Raw genomic sequence first — 22,936 nt, 5'->3', positions numbered from 1 at the left:
TTTTATGCCCGCGGTCAAGTTTAGCGTGGTAGGCCCTTACCTTTACTTAGTATATAGACTGGGATGATAGGATGATGACTGAGCGACAGAAAATCTGGCCGTCAAATGTATGCAGTAATAGGTAATTTTGTATGTCACTACATACAAATTCAGTGCTGATGTTAAAATCCGTTACAAAGCACATTTTAATGACGAGTCAGGTATTCATCATCATCATCAGCCCGAAGACGTCCACTGCTGGACAAAGGCCTCCCCCTTAGAACGCCACAATGAACGACAACTTGCCACTTGCATCTACCGGTTTCCCGCTACTCTCACGATGTCGTCAGTCCACCTGGTGGGAGGCCTGCCAACGCTTCGTCTTCCGGTTCGTGGTCGCCACTCGAGGACTTTTCTCCCCCAACGGTTATCTGTTCTTCGAGCGATGTGGCCTGCCCATTGCCACTTCAATTTGCATATTTTTCCAGCTATGTCAGTGACTTTAGTTCTTCAGTTAGTCAGGTATTACCCCTCTGTTAAATGATCCATGCTAACTCCGGGTTGACAATATTTTTCGTATTAGTAATTTATTATATTTTTATTTTTTATATTTTGTTATAAGTTGTAGTTGCATTCACTTATTGCAGCTAGCACATGTAACTATCAATATTCGATTTTACTACAGCCAATCCAGCGTAGTCACCTCATTAATTTTCAATATGGCACAGCAGCCGCTGCAGCAATAAAAGCGGGCAAGTAATTTCATAGTAGCGAAATTAATTTTCTGGAAATAAAAACTCTCATTCTAAATTTAAACGCAGTGTCAAAATTGTGAGCATAGTGACCTTAGTGTTTTTTTCTTTTCTTAAGACCATTGTGGCCAGTTACTTGTAACTAACCTACAAGAAGTTCGACCATGACTGCTATCTGCCAGTTATATTGAATTACGTTTACTAATTTTACTATCCTAATAATTAACTTCTTCGTTTATTTCTTTCCAACTTGCATTGCTTCCTGACTTCCTTAATTATTTAAGAAAATATTTTTTGTTAGGAGCTTCATGAACGGGTTAAACGTAGGTACTTATCCTTGAAAATTGTGTTAGTTAGCGAAAATAGATATCACGGTAAGGATGACGCAAAGTTAACTGTCGCTCTTTTATTTTTTTCTGATTTTGTTTGTTACGTATTTTCAACTCAATTCAATTCAAAAACATTTATTTGGCTCAGGATGACTTCGTCCACAGTCCCATTTTGTCACCTTCTTAAATCGTCCTCATTTTTATACAGTCTACTGTTCTGATTCGCCAACATTCCCACATCGTCACTTTCCTATCTTGTCCAATTTCTTACGTGGGCCACAGTAGGTACCAAGTCGTCAACAGTCTTATTTCGACTACTACAGTGCTAACACGTCAACATTCCAATTTAGACCACAATGCCAACTCGTCAACATTATTGCATTGTTTATTGAAAAGGGGCTTTTTTTGCAAATTACTCTCGGGATATTTTGCTATTTAAACGCTTAAATTGACCATATCTGTGAGACGTCTGCTAAACGTAGACGAGTTGGCTGCTGACCTAGTAGTCTGTGGTCTATAAAAGAAAGTGGACGAGTTGACACTGAGGTCGAAATAGAAATGTAGACAAAATGGGATATGGACGATATCATAGGGTGGACGAGTTAGGAAGGTGACGATTTACGAATTGCAGGCTGATGACACGGCACTGTGGACGATTTAAGAAGGTGACGAAATGGGACTGTGGAGGAAGTCATCCTGAGCCATTTATTTGTAAGAATATAGTCGGTACAGATGTAGTAAATAATGTTTTGCCATTGTGTTTTGTCGAATAAGTTCGTATTTCGTGCTTCCTAAATTAGCTTCAGTAAAGGTAGACTTCCGACTAGAGCGGCTCTATCGCAACGGCCGCAGCGTCAGAGCCGCTGCGTCGACGCAGCGGCTCTGACGCAGATTGACTTCTGAGCAGCGTGACTCCGGCCGGTGTCAGTTTGTTGTTATTCCATGCAAAATAACCTCAAAACCACGAGCGATCCCAGCGATTGCGCGGCAGTGGTTGCGCAAACATGGCACGGCCGCTATCGCTCGGCGATACTGACGCGGCGCCACTGTCGCGGCGACAGTGACGCTGTGCTGTGATCGAACGTTAGTTCATACGTTTCTGTATTGCATAATACTATCGCTCTATCGCCGCGTTACTGTCGCTGCGTTAGTGACGCCGGAGCCGCTCTGCTCGGAAGTCTACTTTAAACTTTAGTAAGCTAGTTGAGAAAGCAAGATAAATACGATAAGAGCTTTTCCAACAAAATTTAAGACAATGGAAAAACATTATTAAACTAAGTACATGTGTAAAATGATCTTAAAATAAGTTTAGCACATGTATATCGTAAACAAACTATTTTTTTAAACAGTGTTAACTATAAGTAAATCTAAACATGTATTTTCAGATGAACAAACGTAATTGCCTTTTGACCACAAGTAACGTATGGTTAAATTTGCTGATAACACTAGGGTTGTTTAATTTTCATCATGCGCATAGGCTCATATTACGGCAACGGGAAGAAGAGGTACCATTGACTTTTCGCACCTTTAAAATTAAGTGAAACCATTCGAAATATTACACACCCATAGAAGCGCATGTCGGTTTCTATGGGCGTGTACATGAAAAACAGGGTCGGTATTTCTATGTTTGTATTATCCGGATCGGTAAAGAGTGTCACCTGTCAAAACGAACGAGTCAAAGACAAATAAATTATTTTTTAAAGTTTTTTGTTCTGGGCTATGGAACAACCCGTAACCGACCGGACTATCGTAATTTGTCGAACTCTTTCATTTTTTGATGCTACTTAAAAATCTGATATTTTTTCTGTTAATTAGAAAGGTTATTCCAATTGAAGAAAAAAGTTTCAAGCGTTTCTTAAATTTTCATCCATTCCCCATTTGGTTGAATTTTAAAATGAGAAAATTTCGAATTATTTCAGTTTAATTTTGAAGGTGCGTTTTGTTTAGTTGGTAGTTTTGTCCTTTTGAATCTAGATCTAGTTTATAACTGCTTGCGATTCTAAAGAATCTCTAATGGGTTCCCTGGGACAGATCCCGGGCGCGAATAGTTTACCATTCTTTGCATAAGCATTCAATGAAACATTGATGGACCCGTTCATTAACATGTGCCGCATTATATAAGGGCCTAGGCTAGCCCGGCGTCATTGTGGCAGAAAAAAAGTAAAACCGACTCGAAAAAAAAAAAACAAAAAATGGAACCGACTACAAAACCCTTGAAAATATCTCAGCACGACCCAGCAGGAGGGATTGAAACCCATAGTATGTAGGTGAGGTAGACGACTATTGTCGTACTCCTGCTGGCTCGTGCTGAGGCACCGACTTCGAGCTAGTACGTACTTACCTAGAAGAATATTTTCAAGGGTTTTGTAGTCGGTTCCATTTTTTGTTATTTTTTTGGAGTCGCCTTTACTTTTTTGTTAAAAAAAAACTAAACTTCGTGCACCCTCGCCAGCTTTCGTAGCGTAGACCCGTAATGGTTTACCATTCACTGTGTGTAAGTACTCAATGAAACATCAGTGGACCCTGTTCATTTTATATATGCCGCATTATTAGGAGTCAAAGTTTGACGTGAGTAGGTAAGTAGCAAGGTATAGGCAGAGTCATTCACGATGACGCGTGCCGTGGTTCTTATTACAATATAACATTTATTACAATGTCAATAATGTCTAATTTTGACAAAATCACGCGTCTTCGTGGATGGCAATAGGTAGGTATACCTACATATTAACTTAATACATTGCACCATTTCTAGTTAAAATTCATTATTGATTTGATTACAGAAACCTCCTGTGATTGGCTACAGATTACCAAGGCATATAGCCCCTACAAATTATAAATTGCGGCTGTCGCCAAACGCAACAAGCAAGACCTTCCGAGGAACCATTGAAATAGAGCTCAGCGTATACAACCCAACAAATAACGTGACGTTACATACCAACCAACTTACAATAGAATCAGTCAGTCTGGAAAACTTCTTTTTAGAAAAAATGGCAGTCAGTTTTGAAATTATATCTGACGACAGACAACTGTTGATTGTTAAATCACAGACAACAATTCCTGATGGACGCTACGTTCTGAAAATATACTTTAGTGGAATTCTTGATGGCTCGTTTGGGGTATTCACGACAACACACAAAAATGGCGGGTAAGATGTCTTTGATAATTTTCTCACCTGTAAAATGAAACTCAAATATTAAACAAATTATAAAATAGTAGATTGTATAACGAGAGCATATATAAATTTTACCCAAGACGTTCGTAAAGGTAGATAGACACGTCGAGGGGAAAATGGGCTTCGGTTACCTTTACTTACCCGAATTTCATTTGCCCGAATTTCACTTGCCATATCAACGTTTGCCATAAAATATATAGAACCGTGCTGTTTTCAGGATTTTTTTAAATGTCATCATATATAATGCAGTAGGTTAGGTTAGGTTAGTTTAATATCAACTCTGAAGAAATGACTATTTCAGAAATAAATTAAGTACTTTATGGCAATGAAAATTCTAGAAAACGATACATTCGTGCATATGAAATTCGGGCAAACGATAGAGAACCAATGGGCTTAATGCTCGAGTTTTACACTCTGCTTTTCACTTCGATTGCGAGGAAATTAAATAGAGCTACAGTGGAAACATAATTGTTCACTTACTATGTACCTTTTATTTTTCATTCATTACTATAAATTTATAGTTTTATTGATTTATTTCGATTGAATTGATTGATTTTCAGTCCTATATAGTTATATATAATTATATTTTTAAAGAATGAAGAAACTTTTTTGTTTGTGGCTGTTGACACCTGATTGCCTTAATTTTAGACGAAGATTTTACTGAACTAGAGCAAAAAAAGTCATTTTGTCTCCTAAGTATATAAATACGAAGTTTACGAGCATGAGAAGTAAAAAAAAATCTTAGTTCAGAAATCATTTTTAACAAAAACTTAAAAACTGCTCAACTGGTAAAGTTGAAAATAATTTTCCTAGAAAGTTTTTATTAAGCTTAACTTCCGTGTTTTTTTCATATTATTTAGATTTTCGGTTCAAAAGTAAGAGGGAGGGGGGGGGACATATTTTTTGAACTTTCAGAGTAAATATATATCTCCGAAAATTTTCTCTTTATCAAAAATGTTTTTTGCAAAACCCTATACATTTTGAAATACCTTCCAACGATATCCCTCAACATTCCCACTTTACGTGTATGGGAGGTACAGTCACTAGCATTAATATATGCCACAGCGGAGCGTGCAAAAATATCTGACACGTCCTTTCGGCCCTAGAAATAGAGTCGTATCAGATATTTATACACGCTTGTTGTGTCAGATATTGGTGCCGGTGACTGTACCATAATTTTTTGTTTATTTATTTTTTATTTTACCACTTTGTCGGCGTGTTCATGCCAAATTTCAGCTTTAGTACTAACGGTACAGTAGTACTAACGGTCTCTGAGCTTAGCTGCGGACAGACAGACAGACGGACGGACATGGCGAAACTATAAGGGCTCCTAGTTAACTACGGAACCCTAAAAAGAGTCGCTGGAAAGAAATTTTCCAACAGTTTATGACTCGTTGATAACATTTTAACTGATGTATCTATCAAATAAGGAAGTGGCTTATTGTTCCTAGAACAGATTGCCAATTAGTAGTATCATCAAAAAAAAACATCTATGTCACACAGGCCCCATTGTTACGAAAACCACAAGAAGCACGGACTTGTTTCGAACTATTTACTAGTTCATCATCAAAGTTTGATTAGTTAACCATCACCCGAGTTAACGTTCGTTGCCAAACATTGATGTGGCATTCGTTTTGTTATACATATCTGAGTTTACACATGGCGAAACTATAAGAGTTCCTAGTTGACTACGGATCCCTTATAAAAAAGGTAGGTACTTATAGGTAACATGGTAGTAACCATAAAAAATAATTCTCCCAGACGTAATTTATCAAAGCAAAATTATAATAGATACGCATCTATTTTTAAGAAACTTTACCTTTTCAATTGCAGAACAATGGTCGCCACTTTATTTGAAGCAACCCATGCTCGGGAAGCATTCCCATGCTTCGATGAACCAGACTTTAAAGCGACATTTGATATAACTATCATTAAGCCGCAGAATTACGTGGCCCTCTCCAATATGAATGTAAGATTACCCTACCTAAGCACATCTTATTGAATTATATGATAAAATAGGCTATATATAGGGATATATATAGGCTGAGATGAATTGATGAAACTTTACAAGGTTCTTCAAAATGGCCGCTTTGTTGTGACTTTACCTTTAAAAGAGTCCCCAGAAGTCTTGGGTGACTCTTATTTTATGGCTAAACGACGTTTTTTTATCACTAGAACGAAAATTAGAGCGTGACCAACATTTTAAATATGTTTTTATACTTTATGCAAGAATATCTTGATTTAGGTCATAGGTACTTATGTCAGAAAATAAATTTTAATTTTCCGGAACATAAATTAAGTCATATTTTATACTTATTTACTACTATTTTAAATTAATAAATTTTATCTTATAGCTATTACAATCACATTAAATTTTATACTTTTATGATATGACTCAGACTATTTAAGTAAATGACAACAGCGTTAAATATAAGCCGTAGTAACTGTGGTAATGCTATGCATTTTTTTTTTAGTTTCAATGTCTGTTGAAAGACAGAATTTACCAATATTGACAGTTCCAATAGACAATAAATATATCTTTCTATCTATTACCATGTATCTTTAATTTATTTTATTTTTAGGGAGATACTTATTGTGTTTGTTGTTTGATACTGGAGAGACCTCTCTCCAGGTAGGTATTATTCCTGGGGGCTGAATTCTAAAGGACGAGCGTCGGAAATTGTATTTATGCGTCCGAGTTCAGAAACTTCGATAGCGCGATGTTTGATTCGGACGGAGTTGCTATATTTACTCACTAGATGGCCGTACTATAAAATATTTTACCAATCTACCAAGTACCCTATCTCTTCAAAATGTATGGGCCATGAGTTTTCTATATCTTTATCTGGTGGTGGTTTGGTCTGGTGGTTTAATTTTCAGGAAGTATCAAAAGCTCTTGACAATGAGACTGGATCTGAAGCAGTTCAATTTGCCACAAGTGTCCCGATGTCTACTTATTTAGTCTGTTTTGCGATTGGCGACTTCGATTTTAAAGAAACAGAAATAAATACTAATGGCATAGGAAGCAACTTTAAGCTGAGATCATTTGCTTATAAAGACGACATTCACAAAGTTGATCTTGCGCAAGACATTGGCAAAAGAGCTACGGAGTTTTACATAAACTATTTTGAAGTCCCATTTCCCCTACCAAAACTGGGTATGTATCTATTTATTCTGTACAGCTATTTGCCGTAGGCGTTAGGCGTAGGACAAACAGTAGATATTTTTCTAAATTAATTATAAGAATAATATCTTTCTGCGACAAAAGAGAATTTTGTTATTTTACAATGAATAAATTCCTATGTTTTATTTGCGAAAAAATAACTTTAATTTGACCGTATAATCTCCCACCCCTGGCTATAAAGCTGGATCCGCCCTCGATTGTCCCCGATGATAATATGCTGCAATACTAAGTAATTATTTTTAAATGTATTTGGGCCAGCTTATCCGAAACCAACTAATATCCTATACTGAAGAAAAAACATCAAAAAATAAGCTTTTACTTAAATGTATTAAATATATTGACCCGGATAACTCACGTCTTAAATCGAGTTTAGCGGGACTACCCGACGAAACTGACACCGGCACACAACGCCGGCGCATAGCGGCGGCGCGCAGTGCGCGCGTTGCACAGCCGCCGAGTCGCGTTGCTCCGAAGACGAAGGGCTACGGATTAGCCCGAAACATGTAGAGCTAAACTCGATATACGACGAGAGTTATCCGCGTCAATATATTTAATATGAGTGAGTCTCACGGTAGTTTTACTTAAATGCTCTAAAAATTAGAAAATAAACGTTAGGTAAACCAAACCCAATTTATTCCAAAACATTTATATAATATCTAGTTAGCTATAGAAAATTGCTGTTTGTTTGGGCAGAAATGATAGGTTCTTAATTTATATGGTTTTTTTTAAGTCCGTACTAACCTAAAGTGTTTGTAATTAACTTTTTATCAATTTAATCTTTGTTACCAAACATGTAACATCTACCTAATTCAAATCATTTATCATCACATTTTAAGAAGTTTTTAGATATAGATATGTTGGAGATTTCTTCGTTATATTATTATTACCTATAAAAATGTTACGTGAAGCATCTAAATCGTAATTTAATATCCAAAGAATTATGAAAATATATATTCAGTATAAAAAAAAAACATTTCAGATATGGTAGCAATCCCGGATTATAGACCGACTGGAAATTGGGGCTTGATAACTTTCAGCGAAGGTGCTTTTTTGATAGATGGGGCCACTGCATCTACTGTTAGCAAAATCGTTGTTGCCAACGTTATTGCACACGAGCTGGCTCATATGTGGTTCGGTAATTTAGGTGGGTATTACGTGTTTGACAGAACTTCTTTACGCATAATTATTCATTAAACATCTAAAATTTAACATATCATCAGCAGTTGGAACATACACAGGAGGCAGCCAGTGGGAGGTGCGCGTCTGCTCACGCCCCGCGGTCGCTTTTTGCAACATGACTGTGTTACAGTCCATGTGTCAATGTACTACAAAAATTACAAGTTTTACATAGCAACGTAATTGTTACCTTTCTCGTGAAAAAAGTGACAATTATGTAGAATTCTAGCACTTGTAACGTTTATAGTAATAATCAAACGCTCATACAAAAATTCAAAATAATGTAGAATTGTAGCACTTGTAACATTAGTGGTACATGGGCCTACCCCCTATACCACAAAAGTTACAAGTGACTCATTCAAAAAACTTATAATTATGTGGAATTTTCAAAAACTGTAATTTGAAAGTCATCGCAAGTGTCAGAAACGTTACACAATTGACTCTCTGGTGTAGCTATTGCGGGCTATGGATCGGTCGGACGTAGTCGTAGCGCTTAAAAGCAATGAGTGTCGACATCACTGTAAGCGCCAATAATTTCATCTAGTAATAATCCACCCAATAGTTATGTACATTTGATTCTATTCTAGTTACAATGGAATGGTGGGACGAACTTTGGTTAAAAGAAGGATTTGCTTCATTCATGACATTAAAATGTCTTAATGCCATCCAACCGTCCTGGACTACGGTAAGTTTAAAAATGAAAATCCTACAGTAATATGTAATACCTTTAAACGAGCAATTCTTTATATATTAATTATAAATAATCAGAATCTCGGAAACGGCTCCAACGATTTCGATGAAATTTGGTATGTAGGGATTTTCGGGGATGAAAAATCGAGTTAGCTTGGTCTGATCTCTGGAAAAACGCTTGTTACCGAGTTTTAGACCGAGCAAAGCTCGGTCGCTCAGTTACTTAAACATTATTTTATACACTTTATGTAGTGGTTATTGAAATTGTTTTTTATTTGTTTAGTTAGATATGTTCTTGATAAGATATCTACACAACTGTCTGTTGGCTGATTCATTGGTGTCGAGCATCCCCATTGTGCAAATTGTGGACACACCCGACCAAATATCAGAATTATATAACGAGATTACCCACTTAAAGGTAGGTGAACATGATCAACGGGCATTATGAAATTGTAATGATTTTTTTCATTGAAATGGTTTTTAGCCAAGCCAGTAGTCTGTATTAATATACATATATATTGTTTAGGTACGTACAACTTAATAAATCAGGCCATAATACTTTACTAGATTCTTGGATTCCTATACTATAAATAAATAAATAAATATCACGGGACAATTACTATGAACCAAAATCAATGGTTTTGACCAAACAATTAGATAGACAATATGGGTTTTAGTTCCGCTAGTGTAGACTAGTTTTGCCTTGATGATATTAAACCAACATGCGTACCTAGCCTTAACAAACAAAAAACATTAAATTAGAAATGTTGTTAGATTGATTTGAAAAACATGCACGAAACCACTGCAGTGATCGCTGTGCTACTCGTATAGTAGACCGGCTGGATTGGTTAAATGCTCAATGCATATTTAACACTAAAGGTAAACGTCCACTTGTCGGTATCGTACGCATCGGACGCATCGCACGCAACGGATCGTAGTATTCTTTGTATAGAAACTCATATAAGTGCGTCCACCTGTCCGCATCGTAAGCATCGCACATTTCTATACAAAGCAACAAATCCGATACGTCCGAAGCGTACGATGCGGATAAGTGGACGCCTACCTTAAAACTTTAACACCTACCATCGAAAAAAGTCGAATCTCAGTCGGAATACAACGGCAACCGAAGTGTCAATAAATTTTTATATACATTAATATGGAACTTTGGTATTTAGTGTTAAATGTCGCAATGTATAACTATAACAAAAAGTTTGAAAACCCCCGATTTTGTCACTTCAAAGTACAATATCTCAAAAACGACTGAACTGATTTTGATGAAACATGTCTAAGAACCATTGCTAAAAAACCTGATTTCAAATAAAAAACCGCATTCAAATCGGTCCACCCGTTTAAGAGCTACGGTGCCACATACAGACAAACACACATACACATAGCGGTCAAACTTATAACACCCCTCTTTTTGCTTTGGAGGTTAAAAATATAGCCATAATGTCCTGATGGGTGACTGGATGAGTATAGCAGAACAAAGTAAAGCGGATCATTACTTTTACAGGCTGCTTCAATATTAAGAATGTTGGAGGGTTTTACAGGCAAAGAGAATTTTAGAAAAGGAGTGTCGGACTACCTGAAGAAACACAAGTTCGGTAACACCATCACGCTGGACCTACTGGCCTCTTTGGAGCCTTATTTTAAAATGGAGCACCCTGAACAGAATCTTACGTAAGAATTAATTTTACTAAGAAGATCTAAGCGAATAAACAGATACCGGAAACGGTAAGAAGATCTTTACGGCTCTTCTTATACTATTATATTTCTTATAGCTAAAAATAACACTTCTTCACAAAAATATAATGTTGAAAATAGCCTGAATGGCTTAGAGAAAAGTATGGTACGGCTGTGCCTTTTGTTTTGCTCGACTTGGCGGGGGCACTACCGTAGACCCAGATCACAGCAGTGATTGCGTATCACGTCATATTTGACAATTGCAGTCAAGAACGAGTCTGAAATACGTCGTTCTTTTTTTGAAATCTTCACTTCCCTGCACTTCACTTTCCATCTTTATTCTTTTTTTTTCAACACAGTGTAGCCAGTACACTCGTATCTGAACACGTTTCTACGCCGTTAAAGCGTGCAAACGAAAAATTGCCCATTCAGCGATTTTGAGGTTTTTCAAATGCCTTATTAATGTCTAAATGCTTACGTTTTTTAAGAAAAACTAATGTAACATATAGATAAACTCTTACTCTGATGTATAGCGGTGATTTCCATTTATTTCCGTCAGCGATTTTTTTTTGCCAAATTATTTTGTTAGTGAGGTTTTACAAAAATACGCGTCAGAGCTGTCTTTCATGTGAAATATTTCCATTATAACCCACCACAAACAGTGTAACTTTAGTATTTTACAATAGGAAATATAGTCTTTTAAGACATAGGGTCATCATATGTATCAAAATATTAGTTATTATTATTCAAATACCATTCTTCATAAGGTCTAAATCGGTCTACTTCATCATTTTTTATCTCATTTGTTGTGATGTATTTGCCAATAAAACAATTTTATTATAAATCTACAGGAAATATTTAGTCTGTAATATTTTTTCAGCGCATAATAATAGCTCATTTAATTTTGACAATTTTCTAAACTTGGGTCCTAAATCGATTATATAACCGCGCGCGTTAATAGTTACGACTCAGAAAGCGCCGGGCTCTCCCAAGGAACGGACGTATCGCTCTGCGCTCTCCGCAAGGTTAACCTTTACTGCAAACACCCGATAGTTATAGCGTGTCCGCAACTGCTTGATACTTGATAAGTAATTTTACATGTTAAAATTAAAGGTTTAAAATTTTCGCAATTTTCACTCAAACTAATACGGGTAGATGCATTTTACATTTCACAAGCATTTATTTAACTTGCCATATTAGTATGTATGTTAGTATGGAGTGTGTAAGTATTAACTAAATTTGACCCACTTCCCGATTTTTGATTGAGATGACACTGCGTGCATGTGTGAAAAAATGACAATGTAATATTCTTATTATGACATGAAGCTGATCTGATGATGGAGCTGGAAGGTAACCACAAGATCTGTAATAAAACGACATAACCCCATCGAATTTGGACTCATTCGATTTGTCTTGACGAGTCCTAGGTGGTAACCAGGGACAAAAGTACAGTCAGCAAAAAATATTTATTAAAAAAATAAAATGTAACTTAAAGTCATTAAAGCTTTTATTTAACTTGCCCTGTTAGTATGTTTGTTAGTATGATAGTGAGTATGATATAAAAGTAAATAAAATATTGTTGTACACTAAAATCTTATATACTTAGATATGGGCAATAAACGAAATCATTTGGGATGAAAAAACACAGTACTGTTAACACAGTATGAGCTGCTTAGAAAAGGTTATTCATCATTATTAATTACCATTACTGTAAATCCAAGATAGAAATATAGTTCCATAAATATATTTTTTTGTTAAATTCACCCCAAATCGGAATTAAGGTTACTGTAAAATTACTGTTTTTGGTTTTAAGATTGCATTTTTTTATCAGGTACTATACTACCATTAAAAGGTTATTTACCAATACTAATTCCCATTACTGTACATTCAGGATCAATAATAAATACGTTTTTGTGTTTAACTTAATTCAATTCGGATTTATGATAACATTACTTTCTTGATTTTAAGATTTCATTTATTTTCAGACGGAAAATAGAACAGGCTGAAATGTCGAATATACCTAATCATGAGATTTCTATAAGTCCCAATATGTAAAATGTATGATGCATTTTCAACTTAAAAAAAAATAGATTTTGCCACAATTTTATTCAGTAATAATACTTTTGTCTAGTTTGCACAGTATTTCATTAGGTACGTACCAAGTGAAATCATATAAAATGAAGATTATTGTTTATTAAACATTCCAGGATACTACTCAGTTTTGATAGACTGTCTCCGAACATGTACGATAGCTAATGAAATTCCTGTTACTAAAATGTCATTGGACTCCGTAGTCCATTAAATTAGACGCCTTACGCATTGTTAATAATCTACTCCCAGAGAAGTCGACTCCATCTTAAAACCCTCGCTTCGCTCGGGAGTTAACGCACGACACCCTCGCTGTGCTCGGGAGTTAAATCTGGAGTCCTTCGTTACGCTCAGGATTCAATACCGTACCCATGAGATAATAAAGTGCTTTATTCCCCTTTAATCTACTTATAGTATTTTATGCAATTGTTACATAAAGAGGGGTCTTGAAACCCCCGGGGTGTGGGTTAACGATAGCAGCGAAGTGAATATCGTTATAGCATCACACGAGTGTTTTAAGGCCTAATTATGTAAAATTTCATACAATATTTTATATACACATTATCGCCGAAATATATATATATATATATATCGGGGATTTCGGAATTTCTCGTTTAAAGGTATTAGATGAAAATAATTATGAGCAATGATGATGAAATATTCATTTATTTACTAAGTATTACGTGCCCTCACACAGTATACCATCATATGCGTGAGAAACATTGAAACTAAATATTTTGCGCGCACTGAAAAATTAAATTTTTATTGCCAGCTTTTTTTTACTGACTGTAATTTTTATATGTTGTTGCCATCTAGGGCCAAGTACTTGTCAAGACGAATCAAACGAGCCCAAAGTCGATGTGGTTATATAGATTTATTACAGAGTTCCTACGGCCACCTTCCAGCTCCATCATCAGATCAGGCTTCATAAATCATAATAATATACTGCATTGTCATTTGATTTACACACGTATGTAAAATTTTAACTTAATCTGAAAACGCATATTTAGTCAAGTTTAGCTTCCAAAATTTTATCCATACCTACTAATAACTAACATACTAACAGGGCAAGATAAGTAAAAAGCTTGTGAGTAATAAAATAAATTAAGTTAAGGAATAAAAACATTTATATCGCAACAATTTTTTTTCTTAATTTTACTACGACGGAAAATGTACAACGATCAAGATGTGTTTAATGTTTCGGCAACGCTCGCATCGTACGCACACAGCAAAACGTTGTAGTGTGCGGGCGAAACACGGGCCGCGGGAACGAGATCGCGCCAGTGACGAGTTGGGACAAAATGTTTGCGCGCTCTTAATAATATAAGTAGAGTCGTGTTCAGATATTTTTGATCAAATTTTTGCTTACAAGTTTATAAACTCGACTGTACACTGTAAACTGGACTGGACTTTTTGGTTCAGCACTAAAAGAGGGCTTTTACGAATTTATATGCATGTGATGAAATGATAATGCCTGTATTAAAATATTTTAAAAAAATGGTATTTAATAAGTTCATAAAACCGTGTAAAAAAATAACCATAACCCAAAGAGCCGAAAGAGTCGCGCTCAGCAGTGGTTCGAAACCATAACAACTGATTTTTAGCTACAACCCCAAAATGTAAAGTTTCATTTTTTTTAGACAAACAGTAATCAGTTCACTTATAAAATTATTATTAAACTTTGCTACATTTATTTCCTAGTTATGCGATTGAAAATTTTCTTTCAAATATTGCTAGACAGTAGAGCACTAGTAGACATGTTTTTTTACTTGGTAGACATAATTATGTGAAATAAAGATAATTATGTGGTTCAACATTTTCTTTCAATTAATTTGCAGATTTATAATGGTTACATGGACAAACCAGATGGGGTATCCTCTACTCACCGTCTTAAAGGAAGCGGACACATATCTGATCACGCAGTCGCGGTTTCTTTTGGATCCTAAAGCTGTTCCACTTAGGGACACTGAATACGAGTAAAACGAGCTTTTTATATGACTAAATATTGTCTGTGTTTGTTTAGAATAGTCAATATGCGAGTATTTGTGACATTATATCTTTGTCTACCTCTAAATAAATCTTTACTTACCTCTCTTTAAGCCTATGTTGTCTATTGTTATTCTGAGTCGCTTTCCCTTTTAATAGTGTGTGTTTATAAATATTTTTGATTGTATTATTTGGAATGCATAACTTGTAAACAAACTATTGAGTAAATCTCTTATTTTTTTTGTATTTTATGTTTGGACAGCTTTACTTATCTGTTATCTTGGAATAACCCGCTCTATAATATACCTAACTAGCGTTTACCCGCGGCTTCGCACGCGTTAATCATTGGATACTGCAGTTGAATTGAAATTCCGGGATTTTATTAAATTCTCGTGGGAATTCCCTAAAATTACATCGTGGTTTTCATTGACGTTAAATTAAAACACCCATGCCAAATTCAATGACTCTAAACCCAGCGGTTGTTTTTTCTAGATTTTACCCCTATCCCGTGGGAACATCGAGATAAAAAGTATCCTATGTTTTAATCCAGGTTATAAACTAACTTTTCGCCAAATTTCATCTAAATCCGTCCAGCCGTTTCAGCGTGAAGAAGTAACAAACATAATCACTCACTCACTCACTCACTCACAAACTTTCACATTTATAATATTAGTAGGATTATGTGTTGCTATGTATTTATTTATTTTTATTGCATTGTAAATAACTGCTATATTTAGTTACTAGTAGGTACCTACTATACAAAGTCCAATACTATTGTTTTTTTTCTAAAGTAGGAATAGAATGCTAAGGAACTTCATTCGCTCATAATTTTCTTTTCTCAAACATGCTCGGAAATGTATGCGTTAATGTCACGAAATGGAGACATGAAGTTTCTCATTTATGGCTCCCTACACCTCCCTACATAACTTCTTGGCCTAGGCCATGAAGTATGTATGAAAATCCATTATTGTCCGCTGCTCTAACTTTTTAATTCTGCTTACTAACATTAAACTGACAAGGGAAAAATTACGAACAGCCAACTACCACTACTCTGTAAGCATTTGCGATACTGCGATGCGATGCGATGCGATGCGATGCGTTGCGATGTGATATATGGATGGATGGATGGATGGACGGATGGATCGATGGACGGATGGATGGATGGACGGATGGATGGACGGACGGATGGATGGATGGACGGATGGATGGACGGACGGATGGATGGATGGACGGATGGATGGATGGATGGACGGATGGATGGGTGGACGGACGGACAGATGGATGGACGGACGAATGGATGGATGGGTGGACGGACGGACGGACGGATGGATGGATGGATGGATGGATGGACGGAAGGACAGATGGATGGATGGACGGATGGATGGACGGACGGATGGATGGACGGACGGATGGATGGACGGACGGATGGATGGATGGACGGATGGATGGGTGGACGGACGGACAGATGGATGGACGGACGAATGGATGGATGGGTGGACGGACGGACGGACGGACGGACGGACGGACGGACGGATGGATGGATGGGTGGACGGACGGACAGATGGATGGACGGACGAATGGATGGATGGGTGGACGGACGGACGGACGGACGGACGGATGGATGGATGGATGGATGGATGGACGGATGGATGGATGGACGGATGGATGGATGGACGGATGGATGGACGGACGGATGGATGGATGGATGGATGGATGGACGGATGGATCGATGGACGGATGGATGGACGGACGGATGGATGGATGGACGGATGGATGGGTGGACGGACGGACAGATGGATGGACGGACGAATGGATGGATGGGTGGACGGACGGACGGACGGATGGATGGATGGATGGATGGACGGATGGACGGATGGATGGATGGACGGATGGATGGACGGACGGATGGATGGACGGACGGATGGATGGACGGACGGATGGATGGACGGACGGATGGATGGATGGACGGATGGATGGGTGGACGGACGGACAGATGGATGGACGGACGAATGGATGGATGGGTGGACAGACGGACGGACGGACGGACGGACGGATGGATGGATGGATGGATGGACGGATGGATGGATGGACGGATGGATGGACGGACGGATGGATGGACGGACGGATGGATGGACGGACGGATGGATGGACGGACGGATGGATGGATGGACGGATGGATGGGTGGACGGACGGACAGATGGATGGACGGACGAATGGATGGATGGGTGGACGGACGGACGGACGGACGGACGGATGGATGGATGGACGGATGGATGGATGGACGGATGGATGGATGGACGGATGGATGGACGGACGGATGGATGGACGGACAGATGGATGGACGGACGGATGGATGGACGGACGGATGGATGGACGGACGGATGGATGGACGGACAGATGGATGGACGGACGGATGGATGGACGGACGGATGGATGGATGGACGGATGGATGGATGGACGGATGGATGGACGGATGGATGGGACGGACGAACGGACGGACGGATGGATGGATGGATGGATGGATGGATGAAATATTTCCTCACATTGTTTGAGAAAAGCACTATACAAACCTCGGCCAGAACAGGGATTGCTGGACTCGTTTTATCCGGCCTCGTCCATCAATCCCTTACTTCATGGCCTCTGCAGTAATGTACTATTATTTTTCAACATTTGATGATATTTACGTCATTTGTTTTATTTTCCAATTTTGTATCATATCAAGTTATTAAAGGAAACATTCCATGAATATCTCCTATTTGGATTTTAATTTAAATGGATATCTTTTTAGCTATCGCTGGTTCGTGCCTATTACGTTTAAAACGAATAAAGGCGTACATGAAAAGGTCCTGTGGTTCGACGACACAACCGATAGTGGTAAGTAAGTAATTTAATATGAGATCATCTGTGACTACAGGCATGGTAATCAAGAGGTACCTACTATATCGAAAATACAAACTGAAATATAGATGCATAGAAAAACCAGAAAAATAAGACCAGCGCTCCAGCTGTCCAGTGGTGGTGTAGTGGTATAGCACGTGGCACGGACTGGTTTTTGTATGCATCTATATATTTCAGTTTGTATTTTCGATATGGGTTTTACGGGATGACCGTAAAAGTAACAAAAAGTTTGGAATTGAAATAAAAAATACAAAAAGATTTAAAAAAAAACAATCTTAATCAAGAGGTACTTTTTATCTAAATAGGTAAATATTTCGGAATATTGTCAAAATATTGTCAACGTGATTTGAACATATCGTTGAATAGAACAAAAAAAATCGGCACAAAAAGTAGTTCTATCCTAGTTTAGATTTTTTTTTATGTACTTAAATTTCGTTGCAGTTACTATAACAGAGAAAGATGTTAAATGGCTCAAGTTAAACAACGACCAAGTTGGTTATTACCGAGTGAACTACCCGCTGGAAATGTGGCAGAGCTTGATTGAGCAATTGAAGTTGAAATCAGATCAAGTACGGATCCATAAAAATAGAGCTTTGACTAATAACTTAACTAAGTTAGCACGATTAGAAAATAAATTAGTGTCTAGTAATAGAAATTATTAAACTGCATGCTTGTTTACGATTCTATCTGAAAAAAAAATGAAAATAATAATATCTTTGTAGAGTTAAGTCATTTACAATTTTGTTGAATTGATGTTAAGACAATGATCACGTCAAACTCGTAAGACCCACCCCCTTGAAAGTTGGAGAGACTACCTACACTCAAAATTGTCGACCATTAGATATACCTGTGACAAACAGTCAAATTTTGAGAAAGAGGGTCTCTCGGCGAATCCATCTCGCTTAACCTGCCCAGAGTTTGGGAAGCTACGCAATATCTTCACGTCCAAATAATACCGTTACTAACGTAACGTAACGTAAATACCGTTGTTTCTAAAGATAAAACTCTTTGACCATTATGTTGCCAGTGATGACATAATGGAACCAAGACGTGGTTCCATTATTATTGTGGCTTATACAATGGGCCTCAGAAGAGCTCAAAGTCGCCCAAAGAGCGATGGAGCCAGCTATGCTCGGAGTTTCTCGGAGCACCAAAGTCACTAACATAGCTTAGAGAGTTCCCAGGCTGAAGTGGCAGTGGGCTGGGCACATTGCTCGTAGAACATGGGGCGCTGGGGTACTAGAGAGTGGCGACCGCGAACCGGAACACGGAGGGTGGGAAGCACCCAAAAGTTGGACTGTCAATTTAGTTAAAGTCGCAAGAACCAGCTTGATGTGGGCTGGGCAGCGCAGAACCATCCATCCATCATTGTTTATATCTTTGGAGGAGGTCCTTATTCAGCAGTGGATATCTTTCGGCTGATATGATGATGGTGTTGATCATATTACAGCTGACAATATCGGATCGGGCTCACTTGCTGAACGACGTGTTCGCGCTCGCGGAGGCGGGCGTGGTGCCGTACGAGTTGGCGCTCAACCTCACCACGTACTTGCCCGTCGAAGAGGACTACGTACCTTGGCGCACCGCCGCCTCCATACTTATCTCACTGTCTGATAGGCTGTCCGAATCAATTAGCGTGAAGATGCAGGTAAGCCAGATTAATTCAAAACATAGTTGTCATTGTAACGCGTGTTGCACTCATATTAAACATATTATCTCTTGCTTCTGAAGTATCCTGTTTCTCCGGGACGTGTTAAATTCAATCTCAACAAAATGCTCATGAAATAAATTACATAACGAACTAAATATCCAAAACTTTTCCATGTTCAATTGATTAAACTCTTGTAAATCATTGGGGAGTTTTGCCGGGATCGTTAAGAATGACGAAGTCCCGCCCGGGTTCGACTGGTTTCTCATTTTTCAATAAGTTTTAAATAACAATAACAATCTCGCTGACAATGACAATCTCGCTGAGTACGTAACAGCTAATATATTTTTGTCATAAAATTTATTATCTTTCAGACGTACATCCAGCAGCTAGTATCGAACATTTATTCAAAACAAAACTGGGACAACAACAACTTGATTGTGATTGATCGGTAAACCAATTTAGTTTAGCTAAATACTTCGCTTTGACACAAGCGTTAAGCAAGTGTTTCCACCAGAGGGTGTGCGAGGCTGTGTTGCGAGGAATATGTCAAAAGTCAAAAAGTCAAGTCAAAAGTCAAAAACCAATTAACTTTCATTAACCAATAGAAATGCTTCATTTACCTCGCCTCGCTCCGCTCAGCTGTTTCCACCAGAGATGTGCTGTGCAAGGATGTAAAAACACATCCCTCGCAATATAAAATATCCTCGCACATTATCGGTGGAAACGCTGCTTAACATTAGTAGGCTCCATAGTCAAAACTATCTCTTACAGATTGCTACGTACAGCGATTATAGATTTAGGAGCTCGCGTGGGACTGCCAGCGGCAGAAGAAAAAATTCGCGTCATTTTCCAAGGCTGGATAAACAGTCACAGCACTAGTCAGATGCAGATGAATAATACAGATCTACGTGATATAGTCCTTTACTATGGTAAGGCTTTGGATTTAACGTTTTTCAGTTTGCCTATGAATAATTGAGCGAATTTAATTTCATGAACAACATTGTTAAAGGAGCACAGCACGAGTATGCTGCAGCATCGGCGGCGTAGCCCCAGAATCGAATTCGTTTTCAATTGAAAGCATTGCTTGTTTTTGGCACGAAACATTTTTTATTTTCTTTGCGCCTTAAATTTGGTAAAAAGATTTAGGGTAATAAGCAACCAAACTACTGATTTTGTCTTGTGCAATTTAAATAAATACTTAATTAATAAATAGTTAATAACATTTCTCTGCTTATAAAAAAGTAATTTTGGATTTGCTTGTCATGAATTTTAGAAATATTGAACTATCCGTATAATGAAAACGAGAAAAAGGGCTTGCTTTGCCGACAAAATTGTTGTCGAATAACATCAACATAATTGCCAATTCAATGGTAAACCAATGCAAACCTTGTCTATGAAATTATGTTCTGGCACGGGTGGGTTTTGGGAAGTTTTTTGGAATTTCCATGATGATGGAACCATTTTAAAAGTAGATTTATCTTATTAGATACTTAACAGTCGTGTTATTTATTGCAGGCATGAAATACGCATCTCATTCTGAGTGGGATAAACTGTGGCAAATGTACAAGAACGAAAACGACGCACAAATACAAGCGACACTTCTCAAAGCATTGACGGCATCGCGTAATATAGAAATACTCAAAAAGTAAAAATCATATCACGTCATTCGAATTAAAGAATCAAGGTCCATTTATAGGGCTCCTGACCTGAAGGGTGACACACGAAATCTTATATTATAATACTGCTATAGTGATAGTAGGGGTTTACTAATGTTTCGGCGAAAAACGTTTGGCAACCTGTTTCATTTCGCAACTTTTAATTTCCCAACTGTTAAATATTTCTGAAACTGTAAATATATCAGGATTTTTATAAAAGTAACCTAACCTAACCTAAAGGGTTCTACACGATGGCCCTGAAATAAATCCTGAAATATTTACAGTTTTAGAGTTTGCGAAATGAAAAGTTCCGCAATGAAACAGGTTGCCAAACGTTACGTTGCGAAAAGGCAGTACTCGGATAGTTAGGTAGTGTCGGTCTGTCACAGGGCTGTATCTTGAGAACCGTAATACATTGTCAGCTCAAAAGTACCTATACATATCTAATATGTATTTCTATTGCCGCTACAACAAAAAATAATACAATAACCTAACCTAACCAACAAACAGTTGGAAAACCCCCGACTTTGTCACTTCAAAGTTCAATATCTCAAAAACGGCTAAAACCGATTTTGATGAAACATGTCTAAGAACCATTGCTAGAAAACCTGATTTCAAATAAAAATAACCGCATTCGGTCCACCCATTTAAGAGCTACGGTGCCACAGACAGACACATAGCGGTCAAACTTATAACACCCCTCTTTTTGCGTCGGGGGTTAAAATTAAATTAATTTAAAGTTACGGGGGTCCCCATGCAATAAAACTAGGTATAATTTTCATCGTTTCGTACCCATCACTTACTTAGCTTTGCTTACTTTGTGATTAGGTCAATTGGTGTCAAGTGCGTATATTAATTAAATTATTTTCTTCTCAATTTTAGATACCTGACACTCGCGTGGGACGAGAGCAATGTTCGTAACCAGGATTATTTACAGCTGTTAGGAACGTTTAGCGTCAATCCGTGGGGATTGGAGTTGGTCTGGACTTACGTGCGCGAGCACTGGACACAGCTCGTCAACCGATTCACGCTCAACGACAATTTTCTGGGGGTGATGGTGCGAACTATTACTAAAAATTTCGACACCGAAGTCAGGCTACAGGAGGTAAAATAAGTTAGCAAGTGAAAATTCTTTGATTTTATGACGTACCTAATAAGTTTGGGTAGGTTACACGTAAAAGTAACGATGATGGTGATGATGATAACTATAGTTATTGTTAAAATTATCTCAACGCTTCCATGGTTAAGTCGTGATTATGTCCCGAAATATACAGAGCGGCAAAATTTGGCCCTCAAATGTACGCAGTAATAGATAATTTTGTACCAAATTGTGTGTGTTGTGTATATGAATATTTGTTATGAACTTCACTTCATGATTCAGATAATAATGTTATGTTGTTTGTTGTCCAGATGGAGTCGTTTTTCCAGCAATACCCGGAAGCCGGCGCGGGCGCAGCGGAGCGGGCGCGCGCACTCGAGACTGTTCGCAACAACATCGAGTGGGCCGCCGCACGCGCGCCGCAGATCACCGCGTGGCTCGATCGATACACCACGGAATCTGCTTATTTATCAATAAAGACGAGACCCCATTCTTGCTGTGTATATACATTTCTCCCTCTTCTTGAGAAATGAAATGAAATGAAATATTTATTTGCTGGAATACGTTTGCATAAGGTCTTACAAAGTAGATAGC

At 37.9% G+C, this 22,936-nt stretch overlaps 1 protein-coding gene across 1 annotated transcript; it reads left to right on the top strand.

Moving 5' to 3' along the window:
* Positions 1 to 772: 772 nt before the first annotated feature.
* Positions 773 to 22,875, top strand: LOC141431738 (glutamyl aminopeptidase-like). Its single transcript, XM_074092915.1, has 18 exons — positions 773 to 1,054; positions 2,446 to 2,565; positions 3,841 to 4,205; positions 6,066 to 6,201; positions 7,113 to 7,389; positions 8,396 to 8,560; positions 9,180 to 9,277; positions 9,566 to 9,700; positions 10,796 to 10,962; positions 14,892 to 15,029; positions 17,828 to 17,913; positions 18,379 to 18,506; positions 19,388 to 19,585; positions 19,960 to 20,036; positions 20,360 to 20,517; positions 21,104 to 21,233; positions 22,126 to 22,348; positions 22,654 to 22,875. Exons 1-18 carry the CDS (start codon positions 1,040 to 1,042, stop codon positions 22,873 to 22,875), a joined length of 2,838 nt encoding a protein of 945 aa, XP_073949016.1. The 5' UTR covers positions 773 to 1,039.
* Positions 22,876 to 22,936: the final 61 nt, after the last annotated feature.

This window comes from Choristoneura fumiferana, chromosome 10 (genome assembly GCF_025370935.1).
Source record: "Choristoneura fumiferana chromosome 10, NRCan_CFum_1, whole genome shotgun sequence".
Classification (NCBI taxonomy): Eukaryota; Metazoa; Arthropoda; class Insecta; order Lepidoptera; family Tortricidae; genus Choristoneura; species Choristoneura fumiferana.
This window is presented reverse-complemented; position numbering and strand designations above follow the sequence as displayed.

Bases quoted from the DNA above. Each gene is read 5' to 3' on its own strand.
- LOC141431738 (XM_074092915.1), top strand. The intron at 6,202-7,112 runs GTAAGATTACCC...TTTAATTTTCAG, and splicing joins TGGCCCTCTCCAATATGAAT to GAAGTATCAAAAGCTCTTGA. The intron at 21,234-22,125 runs GTAAAAATCATA...TCTCAATTTTAG, and splicing joins AATATAGAAATACTCAAAAA to ATACCTGACACTCGCGTGGG.